At 36.0% G+C, this 23,841-nt stretch overlaps 1 protein-coding gene across 1 annotated transcript; it reads left to right on the top strand.

Moving 5' to 3' along the window:
* Positions 1-15,383: 15,383 nt before the first annotated feature.
* On the top strand, positions 15,384-20,660 carry LOC140452944 (uncharacterized). The gene is made up of 2 exons (XM_072547262.1): positions 15,384-18,164; positions 18,726-20,660. Exons 1-2 carry the CDS (start codon positions 15,384-15,386, stop codon positions 20,658-20,660), a joined length of 4,716 nt encoding a protein of 1,571 aa, XP_072403363.1.
* Positions 20,661-23,841: the final 3,181 nt, after the last annotated feature.

Genomic DNA, 23,841 nt, shown 5'->3' with positions numbered 1-23,841 from the left:
GAGACAATGGGTATTGTTATCCAAAAGTATGTGCGCTAATTGAAGGCTTGTATACCAATTATCAGTTATACAAATTCTACCAGACCCTAAAAGACCTCGCGACAATTTTAGCATTACACTGGTGGATGCTGCTAATTCACCTTGCTTCTCTTTGCCTGCATATACACTTAGGTTCCACGTATAACCATTCTGAGCACATAATTTAAATATTTTAATGCCATATTTATGCCACTTTTGTGGATTGTACTGCTTGAAGAGTAAACGTCCCTGAAACGGTACCATGGTTTCATCAATGCAAAATGTTTTTCCTGGTGTAAATATTTTTTAATAATTGGTTATGATTTGGTATATAAGTGGTTGCACTTTATACATTCTCCTTCTGGACACTTAGAGTTATCTGAGAAGTGCCACATTTTCAGAAGTAACTTAAATCGGTTACGGCTCATAATATTAGAAGCAACATTATTTTTGAAAATCCACTTCGTTGACCAATAATCCCGAATGGAATTCATTCGCACTATTCCCATGTAGGCCAGCAAACCTAGAAATTGTGCAATTTGCTTTCTATTGGTTGGCTCCCATGCTTGAGCACGGGCTTTGTTGGAAATACTCTCGTTTTCCATAAGGAACTTAGTTGCATACAAATTTGTTTGGTCGGTCATATCATCCAGGATGTTAATGTCAACAAGAGCTAAATAATAATCTATTGTCTTAAGATCTTGTAATGCAGCTTGCCAATCAGGATTTATACCACTTCTGTAAGTTTGCTCAAATTCTAAATGATTTCCTTCTGTAAGTTTGCTCAAATTCTAAATGATTTCCAACTGGGTCACCCCAATCTGAAATAGACAAATCACGCAAGTCGGTTGCTATTCTGGTGTCAGGTTCTTGTACAACTCGAGTCGGCTTATCCTCAATATCAGGTCTTTCTTTTTCTGACGCTGGGGTACGGTCTTCAAATTCTGTAATTGCAAGATCCTATGGCTCATTATTTGGTTCTTGTGCTGATTCATCTTCGATGCACTTAGTTTCAAGTCTGCGACGTTTACTTGGACCATGATTAGATGTGCTGTGCATATCATCAAAATCGAGGTCATCGCTGTCGTATTTATTACTGTTACTGCTGCTGGGTGGAATAAATTCTGCGTCATCTTCAGAATTGTAGCAAAATGGTTCTTTTGAGTAATCACCTAAAAGTGTGTATTTTACATCTTCTATCAAATTGAATAAGTACTATTCCATAAAACAAATACAACGAAGTAAGAATACTATATCGATATAATTTGTTATCTAAATGATTTTCTTACATTTCGTCTTACATCACTGTACTGTTTTTATACAATAGCACCATCAAAATAAAATCATAATTCAACTTCAGATAAAAAAACTTACTGTCACTGTCATAGTCATTTTCTTTCTCCAAAGCTAACTGCACTATTTTTTTTTTTGGTCGATCACTCATTATTATTATTTTAAAGTTTCTCTTTTTACACAAAAACCTTATAACAATATGTAACGCCTTCAAGTCGTAAAACTAAACAATTATGTAGATATAAATATGAAACTAACTCGTCCCGACAAGCAACGATAGACTGGCGCCGCGCGTCGGACATCAGCAGTCATCGGACACTCCTATGAATAGAGTGTCCGCTCGTTCCGAACGTCTCCGGTGGGCCATTGCGGAAACAGATGTCCTACGCAGTTCGCGCCAGGCCAAAGCGGTCACCGGTGACCGCTCTATTTGTTTTAAAAACTGTTAACAAAAATACGTTCAAACACTGGGGATTCGATTTGAATGCGGATTACCTGTTAAATTTTTGTTAAATATTGCTTTGGCCCAGGGGATAATTTTGGTGAAAAATGCTTGGCGCTTAACCTGTTAAAGGAGACCGATGCTACGGCTTTTTGCTTGTGGTGTATAAATAAATCAAAATATAGTGCAATTTGTTTTACATATTTCAGCGTAGCTGAAATAGGTAAAACCATACAATATGTTATAACATGAACACAGTATTATTAAATAGTATTGTGATAGGCATGTATATTGTTGTGAATTTATTAATTGTTATGTCTTTAATTTATAATGTCTTTACTAATTTATTATATTGTTCCTACTTTAATTTATTAAAAGGCACGATAATTTATATAAGTTTATTTATCACTACATATACAATAATTTATTAGTAGGCGAGCGTAACAATAATATCGCGAGCGCGACTCTTCTTTATTAACCGTTTTCAAAATAAAAGTTCCCTCATATTTATACGAAAACAGCTGCTCTAGAACTGAATGGATGTTGACCTCAATTGACCTGGTTTCGCCTCGAATGGACAGGCCTAATTCCGGAAGATTCGAATGGAACCAGTTTTTTATTACTTGGGGTTTATGGTCGAAAGGTCTCGTATAATCTAAAACATATTAGAATCAGTCATCATATATATTACAGTTATTTTTAGGCCAGGATATTTATCGTAACATTGCCCCCCTCTTAAAAGATGGTTCCTCCTGGAACCTTGTCGGGACTAGAACTGGAACGGTATGCTGGTATCGGCAACTGGACCCTCTTTTACAACTTCCAGTTGTATAAAAATGACAAGGGACGGTTTTCTCTCCACACCAGTAACTATGCGGATTGCAACAGACTAACACCTGGACTTCGGTGTCTTTAAAGATCTCCTCCACCATATTTCGGATAACCCTCCAATCTAATTGGCGGCACTCCAACTTTGGCATGGCTAACTTTTGCACGTCGGACTCTAGTACGTGCTCTCTCAATTGAAGTAAGGCTTCCCATACATCTCGGTAGATAGCTTGGTCACGGGCAGTGTCTTTTGTTACCAGGTAGAAAAGGTAACGTGATGCCTCTTGGAGTTTCTAGGTTTTACCGGGAGCTGGCACCTGGCATTGAAGTTCTGCAACTCGACCAAACTTCCTTCGAAAGACGGATGCCAACCCTGGTGCGTCTTTGATACTGGCCGGGATGGTAAGGGCCAGCGAGTAGTCAACGGGGAGCGCGAGTAGATCTTGCTTTTCTTCAGTGGTAACACCATGTCTCGCTTTACCGGTACCTCCATAGGCACCCATGAATTCCTCAAACGTGAGGTCAGACACATCGTGGACTTGGTTTACTTCCACTTCTTCATCTACGTTGTGGTCACCTTCGAAAGACGCCAACCGGTTATGGTGTACTATCATCGGCTTTCCCCTCGGAATCTTGCTTATTCGGTAGATGACATCGTTGATCTTCTCCATGATAAGGTATGGACCTTCCCAAAACTGCTGCAATTTGGGAGAACAACCTTTCCGCTTCTTGGGATTATACAGCCAGACTTTGTCGTTCTTCTTAAAGCAACCCTTTTCGGCTTGTGTATCGTACCGTTTCTTCATTCGGTCGCTAGCGATCTGAAGGTGGGAACGGACCAACTCATGTACATCGTCCATTCTTCTTCGTAATTCGATCACATAATCTTCACCTGCTACATCTTCTCCAGGTCGACACCCAAACTCTAGATCACAAGGTAGTCGCATTTCGCGTCCGAATAGGACTTTGGCTGGTGTCTGGCCTGTTGATTCGTTAACAGCAGATCTGTAGGCCATTGTGAAGAACGGAAGGTATTGGTCCCAGTCTCGCTGATGATCGGACACCATCTTTGTCAAATACTTGCCAACTGTCCTATTCATTCGTTCTACCATACCATCCGATTGCGGATGATACGCGGTAGTTCTTGTTTTCTTCATGCCTAGTCTATCACATATTCCTTGGAATAGATCGCTTTCAAAGTTCCTGCCTTGGTCACTATGGATCTCCAAAGGCACTCCAAATCGGCTGATATATTCTTGGATCAACTTATCTGCAACGGTGGCGGCCTTCTGGTCTGGAAGTGCGTAAATCTCGACCCACTTAGTGAAGTAATCCATTACTACCAGCATGTACTTGCCTCCCTTTTCACTTTCTGGAAATGGCCCAGCGATGTCCAAAGCTATTCTTTCAAACGGGCTTCCAACATTATATTGTCTCATAGGAGCTCTCCTTTTTCGGTAAGGCCCGTTACTCGTGGCACAAATAGTACATTTCTTACACCAGTCTTTTACATCGTCGGAACTGTTCATCCAATAAAACCGTTCCCGAATTCGCTGAAGGGTTTTCCTTACACCAAAATGCCCTCCCGATGGACTGTCGTGTAACTGACGAAGTACTTCGGCTATTCTGCTCTTTGGGATCACCAACTGTCTTCTCTTCTCTGAACCGTCATCATTTTCCAGGACTCGTTTGAGCAAGCCATCTTCGATGATAAATGAGTCCCACTGGGCCCAATACGTCTTAACTACTGAGCATAGGTTTGATATTTCCTGCCAAGGTGGTCGACGGTTTTCCTCTTTCCATTTTCGGATTTTCTGTATAACTGGATCTCTCTCTTGTTCTTCCCTTATCTTAGTAGGCGTCCAGTCGTCGTTGACCATCGTCGTTCTTAGCACTGCTGCTTCCTTGGATTCCGTTTTGTTGCAGTGGGAACACTCTGCTGGACATGGCCTTCTGGAAAGAGAATCAGCGTTTCTGTGGCTAACTCCGGCCCGGTGCTCAATCTTAAAATCGTATTCTTGGAGTCGTTCGATCCACCTGGCTATCTGACCCTCTGGATTCTTAAACTGCATCAACCACTTAAGGGCGGCATGGTCGGTTCGGATTAGAAACTTTCTGCCATAGAGGTATTGATAGAAGTGCTCTACTGATTTAACTACTGCTAGAAGTTCTCTTCTCGTGACGCAATAATTCCGCTCAGGTTTTGAAAGGACTTTACTAAAATATCCGAGGACTCGTTCCTGTCCTCCTTGAATCTGAGACAACACTCCTCCAATTCCCACGTTACTTGCATCCGTATCTAAGATGAACTCTCCTTCTGGCAGTGGATATCCCAAAATTGGTGCTGTTATTAAATGCTTTTTCAACGTTTCAAAGGCATTTTGGCAGTCTATATCCCAGCGGTATTCTCTTGCTTCCTCTGTAAGTCGCGTTAATGGCTTAGCGATATCTGCAAACTTCTTAATAAACCTCCGGTAGTAAGTACATAGTCCAAGAAAACTTCTCACTTGATGTTTGTCAGTTGGTTTTGGCCATTCCTTAATGGAATCGATTTTTCCCTTATCCACGGCCACTCCTTCTTTACTGACTATATGACCCAGATAATTGACTTTACCTTGAAATAGCTGGCACTTCTTGGGGTTTAGCATCAATTGGGCAGCTTTAAGTCGATTAAAAACGTTTTCTAAATTCCTCAAATGATCTTCGAATGTCTCCCCCAAGACGATTATGTCATCTAAATAAACCAGGCATGTTTTACAAGATAACCCTCTCAACACATTTTCCATAAGCCTCTCAAATGTCGCAGGAGCATTACAAAGTCCAAATGGCATAACGTTGAATTGCCACAATCCAGATCCTGTGGTGAAGGCTGTCTTTTCTTTATCGACTGGGTCCATTTCTACCTGCCAGTATCCAGACTTCAAATCTAAAGTAGAAAACAATTTACTTCCAGCCAATGTGTCCAATGTGTCATCGATCCGAGGCAGAGGATAACTATCTTTCTTGGTAACGTTGTTCAGCAAACGGTAATCCACACAGAACCTCGTCGTTCCGTCTTTCTTCTTAACCAGGACCACCGGAGAGACCCATGGACTCGTAGAAGGTTCTATCACCCCGTCTTTCTTCATTTCCTGAACAATCGTTTCAGCTTCCTCTCTCTTCGCCTGTGGTAATCGTCGAGCTGTTTGACGAATTGGCTTAGCATTACCAGTATCAATTTTATGCTTAACAACGGTAGTTCTTCCCGTCTTTCCTCCTTTCGGTACGAAAATATCACGATACTGCCGAAGAAATTCCCTTAATTTCCTTTTCTCCATCTGATTTAGAGACTGTCCTGCAACTGCAACCATTTGGTCGAATTTGTCGTTGGAATTATCAGATGTTGTCGCCTGACGAATTATGGATGTCACAGGTACACAAGTTCCTACTTTTGTCTCTTTCTTTATGGTCACTGGGTAGTCGTTGACATTGATAAGTCTCACAGGAATTTCTTTAGCCGAAGTCACCAATTCCTTTCCAATTATGATTCCACGGCCAACCTCATCGTCGTGGTTCCAAGGCTCCATCATAACAGGTCTCCCTTCGTCTACAATTCCCTGTAGTCGCGCTACTATGATCGTTTCGCTTCTCGCAGGCACGACTGTATCTTCTGTAATGGCTGCTTGCACAGTGTTGTCATTATGTGGATGAAGAAATACCTCCTCGTTGCCAACTTTGATTACCTTATTCTTAAAATCCAATTGGAATCCATGCATATTCATTACGTCCATTCCTAATATAACATCCTCTTCGATGTCAGCAACTATAACAGTATGGACAAACTTTTCTGCCCCAATTCCCAATTGTACCTGGATTTCTCCATGAATGTTGGCATTTTCACCTGTAGCGGTCCGAAGTCGTAACCTCGTTGGTAACAGTTTCTTCCGGCTGTTTATAACTGTCGGGCGTATAATGGTTCTGGTCGCTCCGGTATCCACCAACAACGTATGCTTTTTACCATTTATGTCTCCATCTACATATACACTATCTTCACGACATTTCAAAGAAGCTATTAGTATGAGAGGGTCTTTGGAAAAGTTTTGGGTCGAAGCTGCCCCCCTAAGGCTGACCCGTTCTAGTTTTCCTGATGGTGAGTTTCTTGATTTGCGTCGTACCTAGGGTGCTTACAGGAGCTTCGTACGTGTCCTATTTCGCCACAATTCCAGCATCTGATGGTCTTCGTTTTCTTGTATGTCATGCTTTTCATCATATTAACGAGCTGGTCAAGTTTATCTTCATCTCCTTCCTCTTTTACAGTCCTAACTTTACTGTACCCGCCAGAGGCCTGCGTAGCTGACTCGTATTCGAGGGCGGCGGATAGGACATCAACCAGCGTCTTGTGACGAGCTAATCGCAGTGTTCTCTGCATTTCATGATCACGAAGACCATCAATAAACGTTTGAACGGCCAATTTTTCCATCATGTCTTCGGGAGCTGTTGGATAAGCATATCGTACTAATCTGGCAATATCTACCTCATATTCTTGAAGAGCCTCATCTTTCTTCTGTCTACGATTTTTAAGCTGTGACTGATATACATGCTCCAAATGTTCGTGGCCATATCGCATATTTAATCTCTTCTTCAGTTGTTCGAAATCATCGGTCTCCTCTACGGCTATGGTCTGAAGCACATCTAAGGCATCTCCTCGAAGAGCGATAGTCAGGTTTACAGCCTTTTCTTTTTCAGACCATCCATTTGCTCTTGCGGCTGATTCGAACTGTTTCATGTAATTGTTCCATGACGATTTTCCATCGAAAGTTGGGACTTTCACATGGACAGAACCTCCACTTCCTTCAAATTCCGGCCGTGTTTCCAACTTACATTTCGTCTCGTCTTCTTTTGTCTCTGCTGTAATTGGATTGTTTCCTCTCTCTGCTGTCCCTGTTTCCTCCATCTTCCTTTCCATCTCTTTCCATATCTTTTCTTCGAAGGCCAACATATCGGCAGCAACTTGGTTTTTTAATGAAGACACTCTATCGTCAAGAGCAGACATCTCAGAAGTGACTTTAGAGATGTTAGCAGAAAGTTTACTTTCCAGAGAAGAAATCTCGTTAGAAACTTTGTTTTCTAATGAGGCGATGTCGCCGGAAACTTTCGAAATATCGCCAGAAACTTTGTTCTCCAATGATGCGATGTCACCGGAAACTTTGTTCTCTAATGATGCGATGTCACCGAAAACTTTGTTCTCTAATGATGCGATGTCGCCGGAAACTTTCGAAATATCGCCAGAAACTTTGTTCTCTAATGATGCGATGTCACCAGAAACTTTCGAAATCGACGAGAGGACAGCATCTTCAAATATATAAGTCTCTGGATCTAGTCCTTCTTCTAGCAAAGCGTTCTTTAGTCGTTGGACTAACTCAGCCTTTTTTCCGGTAGAAGCTAATTCTCTGTCTTCAAGATGTCTTCTTAAATTAGTCACTGTCAGCTCATAAATCGTCGTCATTTTCACAATTTATAAATATTCACTTGTATTATTATTATAAGTCTAATTTATGTTCGATCTCACTTCTGGCACCATTTGTTGTGAATTTATTAATTGTTATGTCTTTAATTTATAATGTCTTTACTAATTTATTATATTGTTCCTACTTTAATTTATTAAAAGGCACGATAATTTATATAAGTTTATTTATCACTACATATACAATAATTTGTTAGTAGGCGAGCGTAACAATAATATCGCGAGCGCGACTCTTCTTTATTAACCGTTTTCAAAATAAAAGTTCCCTCATATTTATACGAAAACAGCTGCTCTAGAACTGAATGGATGTTGACCTCAATTGACCTGGTTTCGCCTCGAATGGACAGGCCTAATTCCGGAAGATTCGAATGGAACCAGTTTTTTATTACTTGGGGTTTATGGTCGAAAGGTTTCGTATAATCTAAAACATATTAGAATCAGTCATCATATATATTACAGTTATTTTTAGGCCAGGATATTTATCGTAACAATATTAAAAGCTTATTGTTAACACATTTAAACCTATTATCCGATAATTAACTATTGCTACGATTACAGTTTATTATTATTTTGCTTTATATGAAATGTTCTCTACAATGTATGCAAAATAAACCCGATCAGATTTAATTTAGAATTAAATTACTCATTGAATAGAAAACAGTTCGAAATTGGTTTGATTTCTGTTTATGGCACAATCTTTTTATTTTCTATACAGCGTTCCACGTTAAGAAAATAACATTAGGCTTATGGAGATCAGTGTTGCCAAAACTCTTAGGCATGCGGTTTATTAGATTGTCGATATATTATGATTCATTCTAATCAGAGCCGTATTCAGCACTGTGTACTTGTAGTTAATTAATTTCACTAATAAAAGGATATGTATAGTTGAATACAAAATAATGCATTATCAATACCTTTTTCTTTAATAGACAGATATAGGTATGCATTTATTATAGGTCTAATAAAAATAGTTATATTTTACTATTGTTTAACATTACATATTGATTAACGCTTTAAATAAGATATAACTAAAAAAACAAGTGCAGCTTTAATTTTATTTTCATGTAAGTAATAACAACAATTACATACATAAAAATTTTTCCTTGTATACAGGGTGAATCACCACTAATGGAACGAAAGATTACAGCGAAAGAGTAAAAAAATTAAATTACTAGTTTGTAAGTTGATAAAACCTACATTTTAAAATTATTTTGAAATATACAGGGTTGTTACTCCATCTTTTGCGCGGTCGGCCGATACTTTTTTTACCGATTAATGATTTATCTCTTGCTATTTTGATCACACGTGCCTCCCCCATTCGGCTTATGTGGTTATTCCAGTCTTTTTTTTTATTTAGTGTCCATTCATTTATACACTATACGTTATATATATATATATATATATATATATATATATATATATATATATATATATATATATATATATCTTATATATATATATATATATATATATATATATATATATATATATATATATATATATATATATATATATATATATCTAAAGTAAAGTATTCAACTAGTGAATTCAGAGGTTTAATCGGTCATTCAGGTTGGCAAATAAAAAAAGAAGTCAACTACTTCATAAGTTTATCGAAGACGTTTCGCTTTATATATCTAAAGCTTCATCAGTTCTCTAAAATATAAACAGATGACATAGAGTTTATAAGAAATACAGATGTTAATAGTTCATAACTTACAACTAATATGTAGTATATTATCGATGTTATTATATATCTACTGTAAACTTTACTCATTATTTAAAACTAACTTAACAAAAAAAAAACAAAAAACACAAACTCTGCAAAAAATGATGTTCATATTCATAGATACGAAGATTAAAAAAAATTTAAATGAACATTTGGCTTCATTTAGAGATGGTTCTCCAATGAAAATAAACAAAGCACTGATTTATTTCAATTGACGCGATACCGAAATTTATATATATATATATATATATATATATATATATATATATATATATATATATATATATATATATAATAAACTAAGGTACACTCGAAGAGTGGTGGGTTTTTCGGTCAAAGTGGAGAAATAAAAGACAAAGAAGTTGGCTACTTCATCTATTTATTGAAGACGTTTCGCTTTCTGCTCAGAAAGCATCATCAGTTCATCTAAAAAGAACAATATAAAACCAAACATCCATAGAGAAGTTAAAAAAAAAAAATGTGTGTTACCTTACTTAGACATGTAGCAGTCAATGATATTAAAAGTATAAAAAAGCTTCCGAAACTGGACATTTAGAGTTAAAGTTGTATAAAACAATTAATTGAAACTAGGAAAAGTTTGCAATTAAACAACATTAGCACAGCAAAAGAACATGTGGTAAAAATACATGTATATAAAAAAGTTATATAAAAACTTAAGTAAAAAACATTAAAGTTTATTTTGTTGTATAAAAGAACCAGAAAGATCATGAGTGCACTTCCAACAATTTATTTATAATCAATTAGATTTTCATTTTAACTTTAGGTATCATTATTAAATTATTTAAGATTGATGTAGTAATTAAGATAAAAATAAAGTTACCAGTCTTAAGCTTACTGAGACTCGCAGGTAAATGAAGTGACAGGTTTAACACCCACGCACCCAACGTGAATAGATATAGCCTTGAAGTCAGATGACAGAATAGCAAGGCAAAATACCAACTTCTAATATAATAGAACGGTACATTCATAGAATGTGATAAATTTGGTTGACAGCTTGTCGTTAAAAAGCCAAAAAATGAAAGGAAAAGGTGGTTAAGATCACCATTCACCCCCCAGTGTTTGATTTGATAACAAAGAACAAAGATTCTTCGGATTTGGCACTTTGTGTCCGTCGATTTGCACACTATCACATAATTCACTCACTGCATATTAACATCATCCTCATCTTCTCTATCATCGCTATCACTTTCATTACTGTCACTGTCAACCGTTACATTTATTACCACAGGATCAATATCGTCCATCAACCCATCAATAACCCAAAATTTTTGCTCTTCCTTAATAGCAAGTTTACAATAGTTTTTCCAGTTTTCCACTGTAACTACACCAAATGCATTTCTTATTAATTGTTCCATAGCGGCGGCCTTAAACTCTGTGTTGTGTGAGGCAATACGTCTTTTGACTTGACTCCATACCATTTCAATTGGATTTAACTCACAATGGTATGGAGGTAGTCTCAGAATGGCAACATTTTTCTCTTTGCACATCTCGTCGATTTTATATTTTATGTATTTTTCTTTGTATGTGTTTACGACTTCCATGAGCTCTGATTTTAAATAATCTTCTTCAAAAAAGACATCTTTCTCCAGCAACCACGTCTTAATTTGATCTTTATTGAAGGCTTGTGTCGGAATCGCTTCTTTTCTCCTCGAATGGTACGAAGCGTTGTCCATCACAACACTTTTCTCTGGAAGATTAGGAAGCAGCTTTTCCTTAAACCATTGTTCAAATATAGGACCATCCATCTCATCATGATAGTCCACTGAGTTTTTTTTAGCTAAAAACCAAAAAGCAGCATCTTCTACAAAGCCCAATTCGCTACCTGCATGCACTATAACAAATCGGGGGCCTCGTTGTGTCGGCTGTTTTAGGCCTGTTGACAACCCCTTAACAAACGCATCCCTGGTTGAAGTCACTGAGAGGTCCTTCCATTCTTTGGAAACACTATGTCCAACATTCACCCAAGTTTCGTCCAAATAAACGACGGTGTATCCTTGAGAACGAAATTTTTTTATTTCACGCAAATACTGACGCCTCCATTTTAGAATATCGGGCCGTTCAATCATGCTTGACTTTACTCCTCGTTTGCAAAAAACAAAGTTCATTTCATGGAGTATTCTCCACATTGTTGTGCGTGACATGTTTGCTAAATCTTTGTCTCTTTTAACCAGTGCAAAAACTTTGTTCAATGTCGGCGATAAATTTTTAAAGAAAAAACTATGCACGATGGCACGTAGTCGCGTATGAACTACTGCATCGTAAGTGAACTTTCTGTTGTTCGCTCTACTTTTGGTACGTTTTCTTGTTTTTTTTTATGGGCATTAGTCCTCCTTCCGCATCTTCTTTGCGGATTTAAAAAATAGTACTAAAACTTACTCCTGTCATAGCACTTACTTTATGGGTTAAACTTCTAACACTTTCACCACTTCTTAAGTTTAGATGATAATTAAATACATTTAAAACAATTCGTTTTGCACGGATGTCCAAGATATTCCCTTGGCTTAATTTTTGAATTTCCATTTTCAATTAACATTTATCTGTAAAGTCAGAATAAAAACTGAAGAACCACAAAGCCTTATTATTATTATTTAGTCTCAGAGAACGACATAAAATCGCTGACATACACACACCTTATTATTTTAAGTTGCAATTAGTAATTAGATATATGCGTTCCAAGCGGTCCGTTTATTTGCTTTTAAATATTTAATAGCCGACAAAGTGTAACATTTAACTGTAAAGTCAGAATAACAACTGAAGAACCACAAAGCCTTATTATCATTATTTAGTCTCAGAGAACGACATAAAATCGCTGACATACGCACACCGTATTATTTTAAGTTGCAATTAGTAATTAGATATATGCGTTCCAAGCGGTTCGTTTATTGCTTTAAAATCTTTAATAGCCGACAAAGTGCATGATTTAACTAAGCAATAGGTATTTTCTACTGATTTCTATGATTCATGGTATATGGTATTCTTACCGAAAAACAAATAAACTGTCGTTACTATAATTAAAATAAGATAAAATAAAATTATCTTTTGTAAATACTATTTATTTAATTAAAATCATTTTCCCTACTTTTCATCTCTTGTTTCGAATGGGCACTTTTGGCCAATTACGTTAAAAAACAATAATTTAATTCATGTCTGTGGAAACTAAAATACAAATTATACAGCCCTGACTCGTGTTTGTGTTCATCGTGGCATCGTCGCGCTTCTATCGTCCATAAGAAATACATGGCCCTATCTCCGCAATGTTATTTTCTTAACGTGAAACGCTCTATAGTCAAATGAGAAAAGTTTAATGGATTTTTATTTTCTTCTGGTGCACAAAGAAACCTGGTTAACAAATGCTGCAAAATAATTGCGAGAATTGACTAATAGGAAGAATTTGGGTGACCAAACCATAGCTAAAAAATAATAAGTTTACGAAAAGATATGGATGGATAATATTATAGATACCAATTATAAGACTTAAATAACTTCTTTAATATATACTTTATCCATTATCCAGAACTTAACACTTACTTGTACCATTACAATTAGTCATTGATTCTGCGGCGTGGAAACTGTTTTCTACTGACCAAATAAATTTAATCAGATACACGAGTTTAAATTTGGTACCTAATAGAAAACAGTTCGAATAAAAGTTGATTCGAGCTCTGCACTTGCAGAGTTTAAGTATACCGACAATTCAGTGGTTATCTCAATTTCTCAAAAATTTTAATATCTACCCAGAACAGAGTTGTAACTAACACAGATCAGGATTGTTTCTATTAATAAGTGATTAATTGAATAAACTTGATAACAATGAAATAATAATCATGACTTAAAAATAGTGATATGGAGAGGTTATAAAACAGATTTAAGACAGTAATAAAGATATTTTTGAAATTTTGATTAAAAACTTTAAAAATATTGATTATTTTTGCCTTATTTAAATCGATTTCTACGAGACAACTTAATGAATAACTATTAAATAAATAAACGAATTCAACAGTAGTTCGACTTCTATCGGTAAAAGTATTTCCTAGTTTCTGTTTTTAAAATACATAAATAAAAACGTTACAGAAACAAACCAAGGGATGCGGCAAATTTATTCAAAGAATTGACCCGACAACAAAATTGAACTGAAGCACGGTAGGTAAATATAAGAAAAAATCTGTTTGCGGTTAATAATACACCCAAATAGACTAAGAAAACAAAAAAATAATTTAACGAAATGTTCTTTACTTAAAATTTTGCACATTCTGAAAACTGATTTCGAAAATTGACTAATAAAAGAAAGTAGCTAATGCAATGATAGCTCACATTGTTTAAAGAAAATCATTTTAATCCATACTATTTTGGATAGGTTAATAACATTTGGTGACAATACTTCAAATATTTATAAGAAGTTTGAATAAGGCTGTTGTAAAAACAACCTGTATAATAGTGTAATCGTAGTATAGTTATTTTATCAAATTGTGCGCTCAGGTCGGCAGCTATCGTGTTAACGTGTGTGCGACTGATTTCCTAGATCAGGGACCCGTCCTCCCCTAGTTATGTAACTTGTAGACAGACAGTGCCAATTTGCCTCTCGGCAAGTGAAGGCCGGGTGGGTGTGTGTGATCCCGATAAGCGCGTGGTGCGTAAGTTATAAATGCGCTTGTAAACCCGGTGTTTTGTGTTAAAACGTATATAGTTGGTCTCTCTCAATTTTATCATTTCATGTATATCTGTTACTGCGTCCCCGCACTCACTGTAAAGCTAATATTTGTATAACTCTTTATGTAATAATCAGAATTGCGATAATTGTCAATGTTTGAACCAGCCCTTAAGTCTATTGTGTAAATAAATCGAAGGAAAATACCTCTTAATTGTTTTATTGCTTCAGTGGTCCTTTATAAATATTTTGAAGCAATTAGGTGTTCAAATACGCCTCTCTTAAATGTGGATAGTTTGGCAACAAAGTTTACCCTTTCCATCATTTGTGGTCTCTTCGAACCGCATATTGTTTATCGCAATTCCTCTTCCGATTTATCTTCATAAATCAAATTAATTTTCTCTTATTTAATTCTCTTCCCGTAAAAATTAAAATAAATATCGTTACTGAGTGCTCTTCACAAAATAAAACGTATAAGATAAACAATCTCACGGCACATGGAACATTACGTCACAACGCAAGTGTTTGAAGTGTTTCCACCCAACAATCTTAGATGTTAGATTTATCGCTCTTCGAGGTGCATCTCAAGTGAAATTGCTGACAAGAAACATGTGATGTGACTATGGATTTTTATGGATTTTTTAGATTCATGTCTATTTGGTGAGTTCGTTCCAAAATATATTTTTATAATCACGGTACAGGGACATTCAAAAGTTCGAACGCATATTATTAGTATACAGGACGAGTTTATATTTCGCAGGATTCGTACAGACATTATTTTCTGAGACTCTTGTTTATTATACGGGGTGGACTAAGCTGTATTTTAGACTCTAAAATTGTTTATTTTTCGTGTATCTCTCATAGATAAATATCTCGCAAAGCTTTCGATACATCTCTAACCGCAATGGATCAATTAAAGAAACAACGCAAACCGTTGAAATCAAAAATCTCTCGTATCTCTAATTGGTTAAGGGATAACTCTACTCAAGAAACGGATCCCTTGCAGTTCCAACTCCGTCGTACTGAATTAACGAATTGTTACGCCAAATATGATGACCTCATGGATCAGATTGAGGAACTGGACGAAGACAACACTGAAGAACGCGATAGGGAAGAAATTGAAGAAAAGTACTTCTCAACTCTGGCAGGTCTTCAACATAGAATGGAGATGCTCCAACCTCCTTCACACCAGTCCAGTTTCACTTCTCCACGTTTAGCTAGTGCTAAAGTGACTCTTCCCGAAATTAAAATTCAAATTTTCTCAGGATGCTTCTCAGAATGGAGTGCATTCTGTCAGCTCTTCGAGACGTTAATTATTAATAACCCGGAACTCAACAACGTCCAGCGCTTTGTTTATCTCAAATCTTTTCTACGCAACGAACCTCTCCAGTTGGTAGAAAACATCCAAGTTTTAGAAGAAAACTTCCAAATCGCGTTAGAGACTCTTCGAAATCGCTACGAAAACAAATCGCGCGTAATTAGTTTGCTTATACAGCGTCTTTTGAAAGTTCCATCCTTAGTCAAAACTAATGCAAAGGCCTTACGTGAATTTTTGGTCACCGCAAAACAGACCTTACTCGCGCTAAAAAATATGAATGTACCCATCGAGCATTGGGATCTCTTATTAATAGAAATATTTTTGCAAAAAGTGGACTTTACTACTCACCGGTCTTTCGAATACGAGTTAGGGTCAAAAGATATTCCTACGCTAAATCAATTCTTTGATTTTTTAGAAAAAAAGTGTGACATTATGGAAAAGTTAAACTCCTCAGATAATAACGATAAAAAAGTTATTAAAACAAACTCTAAAACGGTTCTCTTCTCTTCGGCAAGTAATAAAAATAACTCATACTCCAAAACATGCGTATTTTGTAATAATGCTACACACACTATTTATGCATGCACAAAATTTGCTAATCTTTTCTTACAGGATAAGTATAAATTTGTTAATGAAAACAAACTATGTCGCAACTGTTTAGGAACTAAACACTTTTCACAAAATTGTTCGTCTCAACGTTTATGTGGTATATGCAAGAAAAGGCATCACACACTCTTGCACAATGACCATGAAAATAGCTCTTCTTCTAGTAGATCTTTTCAACGACAAAATCACGCAACCTCTCGCAATGTACAAAACACTTGGTCTGATGGTGAAGCCGGTCCAAGTAATTCTGTCTCTCTCTCTGAATCTCAAACCTCTCAGGTGTCAAATGTAATGACTTCTCTTTCTGCTCTGTCAATAAAGCAGGATGTTCTGCTGGCAACCGCTCTAGTCACTATTTATTCAAAGCATGGCGTACCCATACACGCTAGATGTATTTTAGATAGTGGATCTCAGTCGTCATTTGTCTCTAAAGATTTGGTTCAAAAATTAAATCTCTCTCCTTACAGCAAAAGGTTACAAATCTCTACTATCTCTGAACATAGTTCATTCTCGAACAAAATGGTCGATCTAGAAATTTTTCCATACAAAAGAAATGGTAATGGTTTCAAAATCTCCTGTGCTATTTTAGACAACATAACTTGTAGACTCCCCCAGGTATCCATAAACAGAAGTAAATTTAATATCCCCTCTACAGTCACTCTCGCAGATCCCACCTACTCTGTCCCTGGAAATATAGATCTTCTTCTTGCCAGTGACATATATAGCGAATTGTTATCGGATGGTTTAATACGTTTAGGTAAAGGACTCCCTGTTCTCCAGAACACACACTTAGGGTACAATATGTTTGGTTCTTTACCTCCTTACGCACTTCACAAAGGAATTTATCGCTCACAGTTGTCTCCTACACACTCAAATGTCTCTTTATTTGTCCAGTCCACATCTGAGGAAGATAAGCTCGATAATATAATTCGACAATTCTTCGAAGTCGAAGAAGTGACCCCCTCTGTTAAAATCTCCTCCTCTGAGGATCTGGCTGAACAAATATTCACTGAAACAACTCAAATTCTACCTTCTGGTCGGTTTCAGGTAAGGCTTCCTCTCATTTCTGAAACAGCACATAAAATGCTGGGCAATTCTTACAATATGGCTAGGAAAAGGTTTATTAGTTTAGAAAATAAACTCTTAAAACACGAAAATGTATACTCTCAATATAAAGCATTCATCAATGAATATGTTTCTCTTGGACATGCCAAAAAGGTTCCTCTTTCTCTCACAAATGTGCACTTAGAAAATAAATACTTTTTACCTCATCACTCTGTCATAAAAGAAGAATCATTAACTACCAAATTACGGGTGGTTTTTGATGGCTCCATGAAAAGTTCCAGTGGCTATTCTCTTAATGACATCCTGTTGAAAGGAAAAACTCTTCAGCCTGAACTTTTCGACATTCTCCTTCGGTTTAGATTGTATACCTATGTCTTCACTTCCGACATACAAAAAATGTACAGGCAGGTACAAATTCATCCTGATCACACATTCCTCCAGAATATCCTCTGGCGGGATTCTCCAGAACAGGACATCGAATGTCTTGAGCTTCAAACCGTAACTTATGGAACAAAAAGCGCAAGCTTTCAAAGTACTCGTTGTTTGATGGAATTAGCTAAAACTCATCAAAACAACTCCCCATTGGCTTCCGATGCTCTCTTAACAGGCTGCTATGTAGATGACATTCTATATGGGGCCAATGACACGCAAACTCTTCTTAAGGCTCATAATGAGATAACTGACCTACTCAACAAGGCATGCATTTCTCTTCATAAATGGTGCTCTAACTCAAAAATGTTTTTGGAAAATGTTTCTAGTCTCTCTACAAACTCTGCGTATATTATTTCACCAGAGAATGCTTCTAATAAGGTTTTAGGTCTCTGTTGGAACCCCAGTACTGATACATTTTCAATTTCTGTACCTCAATTATCAATAAAGGATAATTACACAAAAAGGGAAGTACTCTCTATTATCGCTCAAATTTTTGATCCACAAGGGCTCATTAATCCCGTAACTGTTCTTGCTAAAATTATTATGCAAAAAATTTGGATTTCTAAAATTAATTGGAATGACTCCGTGGATTCAAATATTTTAAATGAATGGTTGAAGTTTATAACTGATCTCGCTGCTCTCAAAGACATAAGCATACCCAGATGTCTTTTCTCATGTCATGAAATTTCTTCTATTGAAATTCACTCTTTTTCTGACGCAAGTTTGAAAGCATATGCTGCTTGTTGTTATATACGGGTTATCTACAAATCAAAAAATGTCTCGTGCTCTCTCATTGCTTCGAAAAGTCGTATTGCTCCTTTAAAGACCATAACGCTTCCAAGGCTGGAACTTATGGGTGCTTTATTGGCTAGCAAGCTCACCACAAAGGTGGTTGATATCATAAAGGATAAATTGCCCTCTATTACCTCTATAAACATGTGGAGCGATTCTGAGATAGTTTTGGCATGGCTCAGATCACATCACTCCAGATGGAATCAATTTGTCGCCAACAGGGTAGCTCAAATTCAAGAAAATTCTTCTCACTCTCATTGGAGACACGTAAAGTCTAAAGACAACCCTGCTGACATCCTCTCCAGAGGAATGATGCCCTCTAACATACTCAACTCCACTCTTTGGTTTCACGGTCCTCAGTTTTTGCAAACATTTGACCTAAATTTGTCTGAATATAGTCCGAAGTTTAATTCTAATAAATTACCTGAAGAAAGAAAAGTTGTTCTTCACACTCGAAGTGCTCAATTTGATTTCTTTGTCATGCTTTCTGAAAGGTTCTCCAGTTTCACGAAATATGTAAGGACTATAGCTTATGTACTCAGATTTGGTAATAACGCAAAGTCTGGCACTCAAAAATTATCCGGTGCACTTGAAGTATCTGAACTTCAAAATGCCGAAATGAAAATTATAAAATTATTGCAAAACTCAAGTTTCTCCTCAGAAATTGCTGATCTCAAAGGCAATAAGATTATTTCTAATAAGTCTCTCTTACAATTTGCTCCTTTTCTTGACAAAAATGAAATGCTCCGTGTAGGTGGACGTCTTAGGTATTCCGAAGTTACCTTTGATCAAAAATATCCTCTCCTCCTCCCCTCGAAAAATCATGTTGTTCGTCTGATTCTCAAAAAAGAACATCTTAGGCTCCATCATGCAGGTCCTCAGAATACTCTCTCTCAAGTTCGCCTCAGATATTGGCCCTTGAATGGTCTACGTGAGATTAAGAGGATAGTCCACGAATGTCATGTTTGTTTCAAGTTTAATGCCAAACCCTTAGCTCAAATCATGTCTGATTTACCTAAGGAACGCTTATGCTCTGCTCAAGTTTTTGCTCATGTAGGTTTGGATTTTGGTGGTCCCTTTCTAATAAAGGCCTCTAAACTTCGTAAAAGTCCCTTGATAAAGTCATACATAGCTCTGTTTGTCTGTATGTCCACACGTGCGGTTCATATAGAATTAGTCAGTGGGCTTACAACAGAAGCGTTTCTTCTCACTCTCAAGCGCTTTATCAGTCGCAGAGGTCTCCCTCAGACTATTTTCTCTGATAATGCGACAAACTTTCTTGGGGCTAAAAATCAGTTATTCGAACTCTATAATTTCTTGAAAAATACGGAAACTAACTCTTCTATTCAGGCATTTTTAGCCTCCTCTCAAATTCGGTGGAAAACAATACCACCTCGATCTCCTCATCATGGAGGACTCTGGGAGAGCGCTATAAAGAGCGCTAAACATCATATCTATAGATTGTTGGGCAATCTCAAAATTACATTCGAGGAATTCAGTACCGTGCTTACCCAAATTGAAGCCGTACTTAATTCTCGGCCCATTTGTGCCCTCTCTAATGATCCCTCCGATTTCACATATCTTACCCCTGGTCACTTCCTAATTGGAAGGTCTCTCACCTCGCTACCCGACCAGGAGTATACATCTATCCCGGAAAATAGACTTAGCATCTGGCAAAATCTTTCTAAGCTCCAGCAACTTTTTTGGAAAAGGTGGTCGACTGATTATCTGAATCGACTTCAAAATCGTCCAAAATGGTTTCTCCCATTCAAAAATTTAGAACCCAATGACCTTGTGTTAGTTAAAGAAGATAATCTCCCTCCTCTCTACTGGTCATTGGCACGAGTGATGGATGTCTTTCCGGGTAAAGATGGCCGAGTGAGAATTGCATCTGTTAAAACTAAGGATGGGATTTTCAAACGCACGATAACAAAATTGTGTCCCCTTCCTAGTGAAGGATTATGTTAATGTTATTAGGTTTAGTACTTTTACTCATATGTTGTTTGTATACTATTACTCATATTGGTTTTTTTTTTATGTACTCTTTTCTTTTTAATGCTTTATAATGTTAAAGCTAGTGCTTCAACGGGGGGCAGTATGTTGTAAAAACAACCTGTATAATAGTGTAATCGTAGTATAGTTATTTTATCAAATTGTGCGCTCAGGTCGGCAGCTATCGTGTTAACGTGTGTGCGACTGATTTCCTAGATCAGGGACCCGTCCTCCCCTAGTTATGTAACTTGTAGACAGACAGTGCCAATTTGCCTCTCGGCAAGTGAAGGCCGGGTGGGTGTGTGTGATCCCGATAAGCGCGTGGTGCGTAAGTTATAAATGCGCTTGTAAACCCGGTGTTTTGTGTTAAAACGTATATAGTTGGTCTCTCTCAATTTTATCATTTCATGTATATCTGTTACTGCCTCCCCGCACTCACTGTAAAGCTAATATTTGTATAACTCTTTATGTAATAATCAGAATTGCGATAATTGTCAATGTTTGAACCAGCCCTTAAGTCTATTGTGTAAATAAATCGAAGGAAAATACCTCTTAATTGTTTTATTGCTTCAGTGGTCCTTTATAAATATTTTGAAGCAATTAGGTGTTCAAATACGCCTCTCTTAAATGTGGATAGTTTGGCAACAAAGTTTACCCTTTCCATCAAAGGCCACAAATAATACCTACTCATAATTTATCATTTGGTGCTACAATTATAATTATTCATTGTTTGTAGATCCTTTCGTGGTGCACAAGTAAACCAAATATTTCAATTAGTTTCCGAGAATTGTCTGGCACAGATTAACTTAAACTGAACTAAAATAGGTAAAACCACAGAATATTATTAGTTATTATGTTATAGTATAAATATACTGCTAGTTAATAGATTGACGATAAAATTAAACACGCATGTTAAAATTTTTTAACAATAAAAACGATTATCCAGAAGTTCGATTCGATATTAAACTCCTAACATAATTTTCCAGCTCAAAGAAAAAAATTTAACTAATTGTTCGTTACTTCAAATTTTGCACCAAGAAAGCAACATCTTCTAAAAACTAATTATAATTATAATTAGTATAAAATAATTAATTATTAGAGCAGCTACTAACTATATTGGCGACAATACTACACATATCTATAAGAAGTTTAAAGTAAGTTACAAATGATACTCACAATTTATAAACTAGTGATACAATTATAGTTATTCATTGGGTTTGCATTATGTATACTAAAATCAAATCAAATATACATTTTTGGAGTGACTTCTTTATAGAACACAGCTCTATATTGGTTTTATCTCTATCCATTTTCATATATTCCTAGTCAAAACGGATCAATACAACGGTTTTTACTTTAGTGGTGCAAAATAAACCAAATAATCCAATGGGTTCTCAAGAATTGCCTGGCAAAGAGATTTAGGTATATCAGCAGTAGCTGAAATAGATAAAATCATATCATTTTATTAGTTATTATGTTGTAATATGAATATAATATTAGTTGATAGATTGGCCATAAAATAAAAGATGTATGTTAAAAGTATATTACACACTAGAAACGGTTATCCAGAAGTTTGGTATGACATTAAATTTAAAAGTGATTAATCGACAATTGTAACCGAATACCGCATAAACATAGAGTTTAACTTTCACGTGCCAATACAAAACAGTTTCAGAATATGTCGTCCACAAAAAAACTATGTATGCTGCAATGACAAATAATCCTTGATTTGGGTTACAAAGTGATTTTTACAAGGCTTGCAAAAGTAACTGGCTTAGATATGCGAGATCAGACTGCTTAGAATATAAAAGAGAATTCGAAATTGGAGTAGAATTTCTATCGCCAACACAATTTCCTAAGTCAAAAAAAATCCAACAAACTTTTCTTTAGCTTTAATGCTGCACAAAGAACCAGAACATTGTGAAAACTGATCTCAAGAAATAATTAATAGAAAAACGCCAGTAGCCTAAAATTAATTAAAATAGAATAATATGTTTTCTTCAAAAGTGGTGTTTTCGACCCCTAATAAAATTTTTCAGCTCAAAGAAAAAAAAAAATAAACCAATTGTACGTTACTTCAAATTTTGCACTAAGGAAGCAACACATTCTAAAAACTAATTTCGAGAATTGATTGATTGATTGATAGGAAAACGGAAGGGTAACTCACCTTGGTAAAAAGAGAATCATAAATTTACTTCAAAAGTACTCTTTGTATTAAATATACTGGCGATAATACAACACATATCTATAAGAAGTTTAAATTAAAAATGATTTACTATTTAAATGGGAATAAGCCACAATTAAAAGTTAAAGTACGTTTATTAACGTTTCAATTTCTACTTCGGAAATCGTTCTCAAAATACAAACATTTAAATTTAATTAAAAAGGTTACAAATAATACTCACAATAAATTTATAAACTATTGATACAATTATAACTATTTATTGGGTGATATATATGTGAACTACTTTTTAAGAAGAAATTAAACCAAAGATCATCAGATATAAATGTTTGGATTGACTTCTCCATAGAACACAGCTCTAAATTGGTTCCATCCTTATCCATTTTCAGATATTCCTAGTCAAAGGAGATCAGGGTTTTTCTTTCATGATGCATAAATAAACCAAATATTCCAATTATTTCCCGAGAATGGCCTGGCAAAGGGATTTAGGTATTTCAACAGTAGCTGAAATAGGTAAAACCATGTTAGTTATTAACCATGTTATAAAGAAATATTAGTTATTATGTTATCATATGAATATAATGTTAGTTCAAAGATTGGCCATAAAACAACATATGTTTGTTAAAAGTATATAACACAATAGAAACGTTTATAGAATATGTTTTATAAATATATTAAATAGGAAACAGTTTCGGAATATCTTGTCCACAAATTAACTATTAAAGCTACGTTTCTTCTACAAAGAAAACAAACCAAACACGATTAGATATACATATTGGGATTGGCCTATTCATAGAACACAGACCTAAGTTGGTTCCATACCTATCCATGTTCCCATATTTCGAGTCAAAGAAGATCGTTACAACGGCTTCTTCTATCGTGTTGCATAAATAAACCAAATATTCTAATTGGTTTCCGAGAATTATCTGACAACGAGATTTAGGTGTCTCAATAAACTGAAATATGCAAATACCG

The sequence above is a fragment of the Diabrotica undecimpunctata genome, chromosome 11 (assembly GCF_040954645.1).
Source record: "Diabrotica undecimpunctata isolate CICGRU chromosome 11, icDiaUnde3, whole genome shotgun sequence".
Classification (NCBI taxonomy): Eukaryota; Metazoa; Arthropoda; class Insecta; order Coleoptera; family Chrysomelidae; genus Diabrotica; species Diabrotica undecimpunctata.
Note: the sequence above shows the minus strand (reverse complement) of the source record. Positions and strands in the feature narration are given on the sequence as shown.

Bases quoted from the DNA above. Each gene is read 5' to 3' on its own strand.
- LOC140452944 (XM_072547262.1), top strand. From the start codon at position 15,384: ATGGATCAATTAAAGAAACAACGCAAACCGTTGAAATCAAAAATCTCT. The intron at 18,165-18,725 runs GCATGCATTTCT...GCTCCTTTAAAG, and splicing joins TAACTGACCTACTCAACAAG to ACCATAACGCTTCCAAGGCT.